The sequence below is a fragment of the Corapipo altera genome, unplaced genomic scaffold (genome assembly GCF_003945725.1).
Source record: "Corapipo altera isolate COAL_440 unplaced genomic scaffold, ASM394572v1 113, whole genome shotgun sequence".
Taxonomy (NCBI): Eukaryota; Metazoa; Chordata; class Aves; order Passeriformes; family Pipridae; genus Corapipo; species Corapipo altera.
This window is the reverse complement of record NW_020884895.1, coordinates 11,206,903-11,219,951: the sequence shown is the minus strand read 5'-3', so window position 1 is coordinate 11,219,951 and position 13,049 is coordinate 11,206,903. Positions and strand designations below refer to the sequence as shown.

General features: G+C 53.8%; 1 protein-coding gene across 3 annotated transcripts in view; it reads left to right on the top strand.

Moving 5' to 3' along the window:
* TIPARP (TCDD inducible poly(ADP-ribose) polymerase) overlaps window positions 1-13,049 on the top strand; it is a 25,677-nt gene that overhangs the window by 6,758 nt on the left and 5,870 nt on the right. The window contains exons 1-2 of one of the 3 annotated variants that reach the window (XM_027647394.1): window positions 2,175-2,286; window positions 4,230-5,227. In XM_027647394.1, coding sequence (XP_027503195.1) covers window positions 4,293-5,227 — 935 coding nt within the window. In that variant the 5' untranslated portion in view covers window positions 2,175-2,286; window positions 4,230-4,292. Of the gene's footprint in view, window positions 1-2,174; window positions 2,287-2,589; window positions 2,916-4,229; window positions 5,228-13,049 lie in introns of those variants that run through there. The other 2 variants (XM_027647396.1, XM_027647395.1) reach the window with 2 other exon arrangements.

Here is a 13,049-nt window from a genome sequence, read left to right as displayed (position 1 = left end):
GTGTGTGTGTGTGTGTGTGTGTGTGTGTGTGTGTGTGTGTGTGTGTGAGGATGTGACACATCGCCCTCACCCTGCCCTGCCACGCTCTGCTCGCCGAGGCCAGACAGGCTCTGGGGCTGCGCCTGGTGCTCCAGACACTCAAGAGTTCAATTAATTTACAGATGATAATTTGTTTTCAGCTCCTGCAGATACAGATGCCACCTTTACTGAGCCTCTGTTGTGTCATTCTCTCTCCAACTGCATTGGAGGGAGACTGTTTACAAGGGCCTGGAGTGACGGGATGAGAGGGAATGGCTTCACACTGCCAGAGGGCAGGGTGAGATGGGATATTGAAAAGGAATTATTGGCTGTGAGGGTGGTGTGGCACAGGTTGCCCAGAGAAGCTGTGGCTGCCCCATCCCTGGAAGTGTCCAAGGCCAGGTTGGACAGGGCTTGGAGCAACCTGGGCTAGTGGAAGGTGTCCCTGCCCATGGCAGGGGTTGGGCTTTAAGGCCCCTTCCAACTCGAACCACTCTGGGATTCTGGGATTCTGCGAAGCTCCAGTTTTGTAATTTGTTGGTAGAAGTGCCATATTCTGCCCGGATTATTAACACAGCTGTGCAGCATTTTCCAAGTGCACTGTGCAGCTTGTGCCACCTTAAAATGAGTTTCTCTCCATATGCCTGTATATTCTGTATGTGTAATTCCATAAAGTCACTGAGCACAGGGAACGAAAGACTGGCTTTAAAACTGAAACAAGAACACGAGTTGTGGAATCCCAGAATGGTTTGGCTCGGAAGGGACTTAAAGCTCATCTCGTTCCAACCTCCTGCCATGGGCAGGGACACCTTCCACTGTCCCGGGTTGCTCCAAGTCCCGTCCAACCTGGCCTTGAGCACTTCCAGGGACGGGGCAGCCACAGCTTCTCTGGGCAAATAATATAATAGATGTTCCATCAACATAATTTTTACCTTCTGAAGCTTTTTACTTCTTTCTAAGTTACTTCGTCTGGCCAAGTTCGTGCTGCAGATGCACTTGGTTGTGGCTGGTGTCCGTGTGAATGGCTGGCCGGGTGCTGTGGAGGTTTGCTCCGGGAACAGGCGGTGATTCAGCGGGGAGGCATGTCAGGGCTGCACGGAGCGGCTGAGCCGCCCTGCTGTGCTCTCACACACGCACAGCCCGGCGGGGACACGGCCACGGCCGGGGACAAAGAGAGCTCAGCTCTGCTCTGAACCAGCGCCACCTATAACACACTGGGTAAATAAATAGTGGCTGCCTGTAGCGTGCTACCACGGACTGGTTTGGGTTGGAAGGGAACTTGAAACTCGTCTCATCCCACCCCTGCCACGGGCAGAGACACCTTCCACTGGATAAGGTTGCTCCAAGCCCGACCTGGCCTTGGACACTTCAGGGCTGGGGCAGCCCCAGCTGCTCTGGGCAGCCTGTTCCCCGTGACGCTCGCTCTTGCCGCGTGTGTCACGGTGCCGGAGCAGGGCCCGTGCCAGGGGGTGCGTGCGGGTGCCGAGCTGAGTCAGGGTGACTTTGGTCGGGAGGGGCCCCCCAGCTTTGCCTCTTAGTCACTGCCGAGCGCAGGCGGGGCCGCTCGCCCCGTGTGCCCGGAGCTGCGGGAGGCTCAGGTGCCGTCCGTGCCCTCCTGAGGACGGGCTGTTCCCGGCGCTGACACGGCCCGTTCCCACCGTGTTCCCGGCTCGCGTGCGAGCCCCGCGCACGCAGCGCCGCTCCCGGGGACATCCCTCCCTCCCTCCTTCCGTCCCTGCCTCCCTCCCTGCCGGCCTGAAACGAAACGCTCGGTGCGTGATAAATGAAACGCCGAGGCGCCTCTCGCCCCGTCGCTGCTGGGGAACGGCCCCGGGCAGCGCTTTCGGTTCTGGCCGGTGAGAGCGGGGCGAGGCGGGGCCGGGCGGGCTGGGCCGGGACGCACCGACCCGCGGGGACCGGCCGGGGGGCGGGGGACCGGCCCGGCTCCGCCCCGGCCGGCGCTGCCCCGCCAGCGCTCCCGGCAGCGATATTTAAACCGGCGGGGAACATGTGAGCAGGAGCAGAGGGAGCCGGGGCGGGAGGCGGCGGGATTTGGGCCGGACACCCCCGGCGGGGCGGTGCTGAGCCCGGGACCCCCCGCGCTCCGGCGGGACCGCCCCAGCCTGTGGGCGCTGCTGCTCAGGTGCTCGTCCCCCCGCCAGCGGCTCTCACCTCTTTCATGGTCCTTCCCCCCGCCGGGAAAGGGATTGTTGAGCGGAGATCCCCCGGATTTGGGTCGGGACGCGGCAGCCGCGCCGAGGGAGCCCGGTAGGTGCCGGCGGGGCTGGGCTGGCCCCCGCCCGCCCGTGCTGCTGTGTCCGGGCTGCCGCTCGCAGTGTTTGCTGTTCAGGGCATGTGAAAGCCGGCCGAGCGGCTTTCCCGAGCAGAGGAGGGGCGGCTCGCGTGCGATGGCGAGCGCTGGGGGAGCGAAACCTCCCACCGAGACATCTCGGCTGTGAAACGCGGCGAGCGACCGAGCATCGCTCCGGGGATCCTGCTCCGGCACGGCAGCGGCTCGTCTGGGATGGGGGAATGCTGGAACGGGAATGCCGGCAAAGCCTCGCGTTCATCCTTCTCGCCGCTTTATTTTTAGAGGCGTTGGGGGATTCGACTCTGCTCGCTAAGGCAGTTCTTTAAAAATAGCAGCGAAACTTAAATGCTGATCAAGGGAGAAATGTAAATGTTGAAATAGCGGCAAGGATATGCCTGAACGAGATCAGAAGTCACTTGCTCAGCTCCTCGGCACAGCAGGGACTCCTTGAGCCCTGGGAGATCCTCTTGCTCGTTGCTGGGGCTCTGAGACCTGGGCTGGATGAAGGGAAACATCCTGTTCCCTTAGGAGTTGCCTTTGGAGTTACTTGAAGGTGCCTTTGGTGGTTTAGAAGGAGAACTGCCTGGTATGTCTGTGGAAGAATAACAGATAAACCAATGACTTCGTTTAACTGGCAAACATACACCAGTTCCTTTAAATTTACTCTAAAAATGGAAAAACCGAAGAAAAACATTTTTTTTTTTTATTTTTTTCCTGGCAATCCTGACGTGCTGTTTCCCAGGGAAATGGAAAAGCCTTACTAATGAATGTTCCAAAATGAGGAAGACTCAGTGAGAAATTTTCCAGAGCAAATCGTCAGTAGTAAGAAAATATTGCCAAATTTTCTCTGTTCTCTGGGATTTTGTTTGAAAATGAGAAGTTGCTTTGCTTGGGATGCATTTATCCAGGAAGTAATCCTTATTGTGCTCCAGTCTGAGCGTTGAGGCTACGGGCGAGATTGAAGAGGGTTTAATTAAATATAATCAAATAGTACAGGATTGCTGATTAAAAGGCATAGTGCTTGCTGGTGGTGACGTACGAGACACACTGCTTATTTGTGCCTTAAAAAATATAACTCTGCAGCTGACAGACAATTTCTCTCTCAGTTCCTGAGTAACTATCACCCTGTAGTTTGCTGCAGTGCCCGGTTTTAATTCCTGTTGCCCGGGCGAGAGGTGTCACGGCAGGGTGACGGTGCAGCTGAGTCACAGGAGAGGGAGGGTCAGGGCACGGACAGGGCGGCAACAGGAACGGGCTGGAAGCGCTGGAATTCCTCCGAAACCCCCCCAGCATTAAATCCTGGCCCTTGTCTGTACGAAGTTTGCCCTGGGTTTATGTGCAGCCAGCGGTTCTCTGGCGATGCTGCTGGTGGAGGTGGGAGGTGGTACGAGGGAGGATCCGAGCGAATGGAATGGGAATGTGTGGGTTTGCCTCTGTGGTGGGGGAAAAAATGGTGCAGGAATGCCCGGAGTGTGCTGAGGACACTCGGGGCTGTATGTCTCATGCTCCTCAGGTCTGGGTGTGAGGGAGGCACAGGAATGAGCGCTGTCATTTTGGCTTTTGTGGAATATAATGAACCAAAGTGCTCTTGTTTATTGAACATCCTGACAAGGAGGAGGCGTCGGACCATCCCCCTTTCCTGCCCACCCTCGGGGGACTGTGTGTTCGTGCCTGAGTGTCTCAGAGACTTCATGTGCGGGAAGATGAGGAGTGTGGGTTTGGGATTAATTAGCCTGAGTTTAGCTGTTTTCATGCTTTACGTGCCTAAGGGCTCCCCGCAGTCACAGCGAGGGGAGGAGTTTGCTGTTGCTGGCTCGAAATCCTCTCCAGGGGTGATCTTGTTCGTGTCAACCATGAGCAATTAGAGAGATTAACTGTCTTGTTTTCCTTTCTGCCCTAGATTGATTCTTGGGAGGCTCTGGGACATTTGAAAGTGATTTGGAGAGAGCAAAGTCCGTGTGTGATGGACACCGAACCCAAGCCAGCGTGCGTGGTGCCCCAGGCTCCCTGCCCAGGGATGAAGTGCCCTCCTTCAGAGGACTTTCCTCCTCAGCTGAGGCTGTCTGAGAAGATACCACCGGTGAAGCCTTGCTTCAAGAAGAAGCAGCAAGTGCAGAAGCGACTGGACCCACAAACCCTCCGGGCTTTGCGGCCCATCTTCACCAGCCTGCTGGGAGCTGGGACCTTGGAGAGGGTCTTTGTGCCCCGGGGCCAAGGTGGTGGCCACAGTGATTTATGTGAACCTGCTGTGAAAAAGACTCTGGACCTCGGTACTTCTTGCCCCCAGACGGAAAATAATGTGACTGTGCTGGTGCCAACAGCTGCAGATGTGCAGGGTCAGTTGCCAGGAGCTCGTCCTTCCCCCGGGCATCCTGAGCAGGACATCCAGTCAGGAGAGCAAGGCTTCTCCCCAGAAACTCCTGGAACTGCTGCTGATAATGGTAATGAATCATTCCAGGATCATCCTTTGCACCCAAGTGCCAGCGATGGTGCAGCTCGTCCTTTGTTCCCTGACAAGATTCTGGAAAGCTGCACGTCTGGCTTATTCCAGGAGAACAGCTGTCCAGTGCAATACAACTTGAACCCGAGCAATAAATTCAGTGCTGGGATATTCCAGGGCAAAAGTGAAGAGGCTTCTCTGGACCTGGTGTTCGAGCTCCTGAACCAGCTGCAGTATCACACCCACCAGGAGGACGGGATCGAGATCTGTGTGGATTTTCTCCAGGGCACTTGTGTTTATGGCAGTGACTGTCCCAAACATCACACGGTCCTGCCCTATCACTGGCAGGTGAGGAGGACAGCAACCCAGACCTGGCAGAGTGTGACCAATGATTCCCAGGAGCACCTGGAGAGACTCTACTGCAACCCTGACAACGACAGGATCAAAGTCAAGTATCGGTAGGTAACTGAATTTACTCCCTTGCTAGGAAGGGTGAAGAAATCCAACAGAATGTGCCTTCTTTTTTCCTGATATTTGTATCCAAGTGTGTTATAAACCACGGGATGATGTTACCTGATTAATATCCAACAAGTTTCCCTCAACAGAAAATTCGTGCACACCTATTAAAGCTGTTACTTGGCATCTGGAAAGTATTTCTTGAAGTTGAGAGACTTGGAGCGTGTGAAATAAGAAAACTTTGGCTCTGTAGAAATTCAGAGGCTGTTGTGGAATTTTGTGCTTGTTCTTGACGTTCCTAATTAGTCTTTTTTGTGTATTAGAGAAAGTGGCAGCCTGACAGAGCCTTGGCAGGGCCGGGGCCAGGGATGACAGAGCAGTTGCTTTCTGTCACTGTGAATACACTGTGCACTCCCAGCACACTTTTCATCATTCCATTCCAAGCAGCCAAAATCAAAGAGGGGCTCAGTGGAGTCCTTGTCACTGATAATAAATGGTGGTGTTTCAGCTAATTCCCTGAGAACAACCCGAGCAACACCAGCAGAAATGCTGATTGTCTCTGAGCTGACCTCAAGTATTAAAGCAGTTATTAGAAGTTGTTGTTTCCTCTGCAGAGTCGTGTTTATCGACTCATTGTCTAAAATTAGCCAACAGCTGTTGGGTTGCCCTGGTTGTGTTACCAGTGTGGGCTGGAGAGCTGAAACTTCTTCAGCTTTTACACTCAGGTTCCCTTCTGAGGATCAGTGGGGAGGCTCATGTTTACAGTTCACCAGGTCTAGCTGGTGCAGGGTGCAGGCTGCTTTATTTTTCATTTCTGGAGGAAGTGCACAGTGCAGATGGGGCAGGGCAGATAAGACAGAAGTTTGCCAGCCTGGTGCAGCTCGTGCCAGTTCAGACACCTGTGTAGTGAAGGCTTCCCACTGCCTTTGCCATCTGAGTCCTTGGGGCTTGTGCTCACTGCCTCTCCTTCCTTCCACTTCCTGAAGGAATTATATCCCTGCTTCCTTAACATTTTATTTTCATTTACTGCACTGAGATTTCTCATTAGGCACCAGTAACCCAATGTAGTGCTTAAAGTCAATGTTAGTCTTTACTCTCACCTAACTTGACATTGGATTAGGCACTAAATCCAATCTTTTTCACAGAATCACAAACTGCTTTGGGTTGGAAGGGCCTTAAAGCCCATCCAGTCCCACCCCCTGCCATGGGCAGGGACACCTTCTGCTATCCCAGTTGCTCCAAGCCCCATCCAGCCTGGCCTTGGACACTTCCAGGGATGGAGCAGCCACAGCTTCTCTGGGCAACCTGTGCCAGGGCCTTTTTAGTGATGGCAATACCAGAATATAGATACCCCACACTGAGAGTGAACGTGAAGTAGAGAATAAGAATTATATGTAATGGGGAATAATCATGTTTTAGAAATCTTGTGTAAGTGCATAGCAGATAAAATTTGCTGTATTTTACAACAGAGAAACTTCAGATTCCCCAAGTGTATGAAATGATTTCTGAGAACAAAGCAGCAAAGGCAGAGATAAGCCCATGAAGCAATTTCAGTTTGAGCTCTGTGCAGATGAGCAGGAGGTTTTCTTCTAGAGACTGTATCACCAAATCCATGGCTGCACACGAGCTACATGTTCTAAAGGATGGACTTGGGAGTGATTAATGCTGGAGGGAACAATGCTCGGTCATGGCTTAGTCAGCCCGGGGAAGGTGCTGCACAGCCACGGCGCCGGGGCAGGTTCCAGGCTGGTGGGGCTGGAGGGCTCCTGGGACACAGAGTTTCAGTCTGTCTGACCCAGCTGGGAGGAGGTTGGGGTGTGTGTGCCAGAGACGTGATGTTCTGGGACTGTGAGGGAAGGTGCAGGAGCTGCGTGGGCTCAGACACCCCGGAGTGCCGGGCTGAGCTCAGCCTGACGGAGCAGAGACAGTCTGGGAACAGGCTGGGCTTGACTCTGGGTTGAGTGGGTGTCTGCCAAACTGTAGATTTAGACTGGATATTGGGGAGAAATCCTTCCCTGGGAGGGTGGGGAGGCCCTGGCACAGGTTTTGCCCAGAGAAGCTGTGGCTGCCCCATCCCTGAAGTGTCCCAGACCAGGTTGGATGGAGTTTGGAGCAACCTGGGCTGGTGGAAGGTGTCCCTGCCCATGGCAGGGGGTTGCAATGAGACAGGGTTTAAGGTCCTGTCTGACTCAGACCATTCCACAATTCTATGATGTGTTTTCTTCAGGTAAAAGTAGCCTACAAAGACATAAACTATTTTAACATCAGCATTTTCTAACTAAATTCTGCTTTGAGCTGCTAATTCCATAGCCTGCACTCTCCTTCCTTCTCTTAAAAGTCCTTGTGAAAGTCTTTGAATAGGTGCTACCAAATCATACCCCAGTGCAAGGTTGGGAAACTGTTATAAATTTATAATATCCAATGTTTTGGAACACCCAAGTGGCAGTTTCTGTAGCTCTTTCGTGTATTCAATCCCCATGTGTGTGGGTGTCAGTGAGGCCCTAGGAGTGAAGCTGAGTTTATAGCTTCTGATTCCAAACTTTTAAGTTTTAAGGAATATCAGGCTCAGACTTTGGTTTTGAAGCGGGAGGTAAATGTCCTATTGCACATTGTCACCGGTTTCTCCTTGTGTAACACCCATTGTGTCTGGAGACCCTGCTGAGCCCTGGGGTGCAGGGGGCTGGGGCTGGGGGTGCCTCTGCTCCTGGTGGGGCTGCTGGGGGTGGGTTGTGGGGGTCAGTGCCCCCCGGTGCCCCCGTGTGCGTGGTGTCCCCTGGCAGCCCGGGAGCGGGGCCTCTCCCCGTGCCCCGCGTTCCATGGTGACGGCATTGTTTGCTAAAGCCATTAATCTCCCGTGGTCAGACGGGCTTTGCAGGCCTGTCTGCCCGGGGCAGGCGGCAGGAAACGCCTGCTCAGCACTTGGCATGGCCGGGAAGGGCCCTGTTTGCCCTCCCGTGTGTGGGTTACGTGCCGCGGTGAGTGGAGGTGTGACACTGGCACCCAGTGCTGCCCCAGGGGAGCTGGGCTGCCCCACCGAGTGCTGGCTACCGGCTCAGTTAGGGAATAAGCTCGACATTAGGATGTTCTTCAAGCAGCTATTTATATAAACCGTCCTGCCTCTTAATTATCGAGATGAGTAATGATGGAGATAAGTTACTGAGGTGAGTGACGTAAAATACGCATTAAGTTGTTGCCTGTCACCTAAGGGAATGTGATCTTTAACAGGAGAAGTGGTGAGCCTTGTTTAGTTGGTTTGTAATGCAGCTTCTTCAGCCACTTCTGACTATTCATCATGAATTATATTTTTTGCCTTCTTAAGTCTGCCAGGTGTGTAGAGCCACATACCCAGCTACCTAAACAAATGGGGGGAATATCAACTTAAGCAGATTTAAATACTCAGGAGCCCTCAGTTTTCTCCATGGATGTGAGGAGAGGTCCTGGAGAAGTTCCAGCTCTCAGTGGAGTATTGGAGAGAGCAATGCCAAGTGCTGCTTCCCAGCAGGAGATACCCACACCGGGATATTTAAAGATGCTCTTTGCTAAGGGGAAATACTTGGCTGAGGAGCTGAGCAGGTTTCCCCACACACACACACACCTGTCCAGTCATGCACATGTTGCTTTTCAAAACAAGCAACGTCATCGTGGATTACACAAGGATTTGTTTAAAACAACTCTGTGGTTCCTGACCCGTCAGTTCCCCCCTCTTTGGCTGAAAATTCCACCCTTTCTCTTGGCAAAAAGGTATCCCAGCTTTCCTGACACAACAGCCTCTCGCTGCTGCTTTGATTTCTTTTCTTTTTCTTTCTTTCTCCTGTAATTTCTGAGAGTTTTGTGAAATGGCTCCTTTGAGGTAGAAGAGAAAGGCCAGAATGAAATGGCTCCAGCCAGGGAAAAGCAGGTGGATCCCCAGTGGGACATGCCCTCCCTGGAGCCAGTCAGTCAGTCCCCATTCATGGGCTTTGGGTGGTCAGAGGAAATTGTGACAGGACTGGAGGAAATGGCCTCAGGCTGTGCCAGGGGAGGCTCAGGTTGGACACCAGGAGGAATTTCTCCCTGGAAAGGGTGGTCAGGCCTTGGCAGGGGCTGCCCAGGCAGGTTTGGAGTCCCCATTCCTGGAGGTGTCCCAGGAAGGCCTGGCTGTGGCACTCAGTGCTCTGGGCTGGGGGACAAGGTGGGGATGGGGCACAGGGGGGATCCATGGGCTGGGAGGGCTTTTCCAACCTCAGAGATTCTGGGATTCTGTAAATGTGGTGTGTTCCAATGGAGTTATCAGTGGGCACCTGGAGGGCCCTGGGAAGGAAGAGTGTGGACACAAATAAACGTGCAGGAAACCAGTTTTCCTTCGTTCCTGTGTGCATGGATGGCTGTTCTCCCCTGCTGTCAGAATGTGCTTGTAGGGGCTTAAATCAGCCAGAGCACGGTGGGAGCATTTCAGTCACAGAATCACAGAACCATAGAGTGGTTTGGGTTGGAAGGGACCTTACAGACCACCTCATTCCGCCCCCTGCCATGGGCAGGGACACCTTCCACTAGCCCAGGTTGCTCCGAGCCCTGTCCAACCTGGCCTTGGACACTCCCAGGGCTGGGGCAGCCACAGCCTCTCTGGCCAGGGGCCATTCGGTCACTCGGGGAGTTCAGGGTGGCTGGCCCATCGAATAGTTAAATTTCAGGAGTTTTCTGTGTGATACAAACAGCTGCCACAGTGAGATAAGGCTGTGTCGGTGATAACACCGGAGATGGGGATCCAGCTGAGAGTCCTTTGCCTGAGTTTGGGGGTTTTAGAACTGCTTTGAATTCCTTGCTCGGAGGAATGCAGGAACAAAAGCCATGCGAAGTGATTTTGGAAGTGTTTTCCTTGTGCTGTGTAACGGCCCGTCAATGGATTCCTTTTTGCACCACTTCAGAGCATCATTTGCATATGAAATAAAACTAATTGGCTCGTAGCTGTGCGAATCTCGGGAAGCTGGGAGTGCGGAGGAGCGACTCCCACATCCCTCCTCCCGTCCCCAGTCGATAAACAGGCTGCAGTGTTGGGAACAGCTGTCACCTGGCTGCAGGTCGGGGTCAGGCTGTTCCCCGGCTGCTCGGGGCAGTGAAGCAGCCCTTACTGAGACAAAGGTTGTAATTGCTGCGAGGATTGCTGGCGGGAGGAGCTGCTCCCGGGTGATCCTGCAGCAACAGTGCGGGGCAGGGCCTGCCCATCCCGGGGCGAGGAGCACGAAGAGTCCGGGGCAATTATTGGCTCAGCAGGAGCAGCGATCAGGGAGTTCCTTCCTCGTGGGTGCTCGGGTTTGTTGAAATCGGGAGGGATTTGAGCTGAGTAATCAGTCGTTGCAGAGGTGATTCTTGTGGTCACATGGCTACACTGCAGGAGTCACCACAGGAGCTTCTTTGGGAAGCTGGGTCTGTAAGGGGTGATGTGGAACATTCACTTGGGACAAGGGCCTGGAGTGATAGGACACAGGGAATGGCTTCCCATGGACAGAAGGCAAGGTTAGATGGGATACTGGGAAGGAATCATTCCCTGTGAGGGTGGGGAGGCCCTGGCACTGGTTTTGCCCAGAGAAGCTGTGGCTGCCCCAGCCCTGGAAGTGTCCAAGGCCAGGTTGGACAGGGCTTGGAGCAACCTGGGCTATGGAAGGTGTCCCTGCCCATGGCAGGAGGTGCCAGTGGATGGGCTTTAAGGTCCCTCCCTGTATCAGCTCTGCAGCCACTCAGAGCTGTGCCTGTGCTCCTCTAAAACATAAATAGGTTGGGTTGGAAAGGGCCTTTAAAGGTCACCCCCTGTTGTGAGCAGCTACTAAAACAAAAACTAAAGCAAACAAACACAACTCTCCCAAACACATCCCCATCCGGAGGGGTTGGAACCAGCAACCTGCCCCAGGCAGGTGTTTGTCCTCCCCTGCAAACAGAAGGTTTAACTTGGAGTTCAGTTAGGAAGTGTGGCGCATGCAGTAATCCTTGGAAAATGGGAGTGTGTTCAACACCCTCATTGCTATGGATTTTTAGAAATTAGAGCTTCATCCGAGGACCACCCAGTACCTTGTGTTCAGAAGTGGCCAACAGTGGGTTCTTGGGAAGAACAAACATACTTCTGGTACAGTCTCTTCCAGCAGTGCCTCAATGACTTCGTGATCCAGAGATGGTACCATGATGGGCGAGAGCATGGTGGTCTATTTTCATTATTATTGTCCCTGCCAGGCATTCATCTAAGCTGTTTATATATATGTGTGTGTGTGTGTGTATAAAATGTGGGCCAGTATGCCAGCATTTGTTTCAGATTTACAAGCTGGACCCCCTCACAACAAAAATTCCATTAGAGTGCTTTTCCAAGCACCCCCCATTACCAGTTGTAAAGGCAAGAAAACCGGTCTTTCTAACTTTTTTAAAAATAAATATAGGAAAGGCAGCAAAGCCACTCCTGTCCTGATGGATTATTTTTCCCTCTGCTGATGGAGCCTTTAAGCTCAGAGGGAAATGTGTCCTCAGCACCTTTGTCCTTCCCCACGTCTCACCCTCCCGTGCAGCTCAGGGTCACCACAGAGAGGAGCAGCGTGACGTGAGGAGGGCACAAATTCAGTCAAATATGGAACTGGTTTCCTGCCCTGGCACCTGCTGCCCCTCTCCTGGGTTTGAGGACGGTGAGGCAGTGCTGAGATGGAGGCTCAGGCTGTCTGGGGCTGGTTTGTGCTCCTGCCCCGTGCAGAGGTTCCCGTGTGCCTCTCTCATGCCTCACAGCCCAGTCCTGCTCAGTGCTCTGGGCTGTTGCTGTGCTGGGAAGAGCTGGTTGATGAACATCCCTCAGGAGCATTCCCTGGGCCCGGGTTCTTCCTCCCACTGTGGATTTTGATGGGAGCAAATTTTGGCTGCTGTTGTCTTAAGCTCTGCTGTTCCTATTTCAGTACCTGTGCTTAAAAATAAAGCTGTTTTTTGGGTTGTCCAGCCCTGGCACAAGGTGGAGTGCAGTCCCCATCCCTGGAGGGATTGAACAGCCCTGTGGATGTGGTACCTGGGGACGTGGGTTAGTGGTGGCCTTGGCAGTGCTAGAGAGTGGTTGGGGCTTTTCCAATTTAAATGATTCCGTGACTCTCCCTGATCTTATGAAGACACTGTACTTCCAGTGAAGTTGGGTTTCATGCAGGAGTTTAAACACTTGGTCTCTCACCCAAAGCTGGACTCAGCTCTGGGTGGGTCCCTCACCTACAGCTTCAACCAGCTGCACAAATGAGATGAAATACTGCTGATTTGGGGTCAGCAGAGTGCAGCTGCCTGACCTGTCTGTCCCACAGTAACCGAGCTCAGTGTCAGCCCTGAGCACAACTCTTCTCCTACCTGTTGGGCCCTCTGAAGCCACCATGGCCCCGGGGGAGGGGGCCACCAGGTTGTTGCTGTTGCAGAGAGAGGAACTGGTTTAGTCAGAGAGAAAATCAGCAGCTTCCTCAGCCCTGAGCGTGAGCTGGGCTGTGCCACAGCCGTGCTGGGAACAGAGCTCTGCTGGGCTGTGCTGGGAATGGAGCTGTGCTGGGCTGTGCTGGGAATGGGGCTGTGCTGGGAATGGAGCTGTGCTGGGCTGTTCTGGGCTGTGCTGGGAATGGAGCTGTGCTGGGCTGTGGTGGGCTGTGCTGGGAATGGAGCTGTGCTGGGCTGTGGTGGGCCGTGCTGGGCTGTGCTGGCAATGGAGCTGTGCTGCGCTGGGCTGTGCTGGGAATGGAGCTGTGCTGGGCTGTGCTGGGCCGTGCTGGGCCGTGCTGGGCTGTGCCACAGCCATGCTGGGAACAGAGCTGTACTGGGCTGTGCTGGGAATGGAGCTGTGCTGGGCTGTGC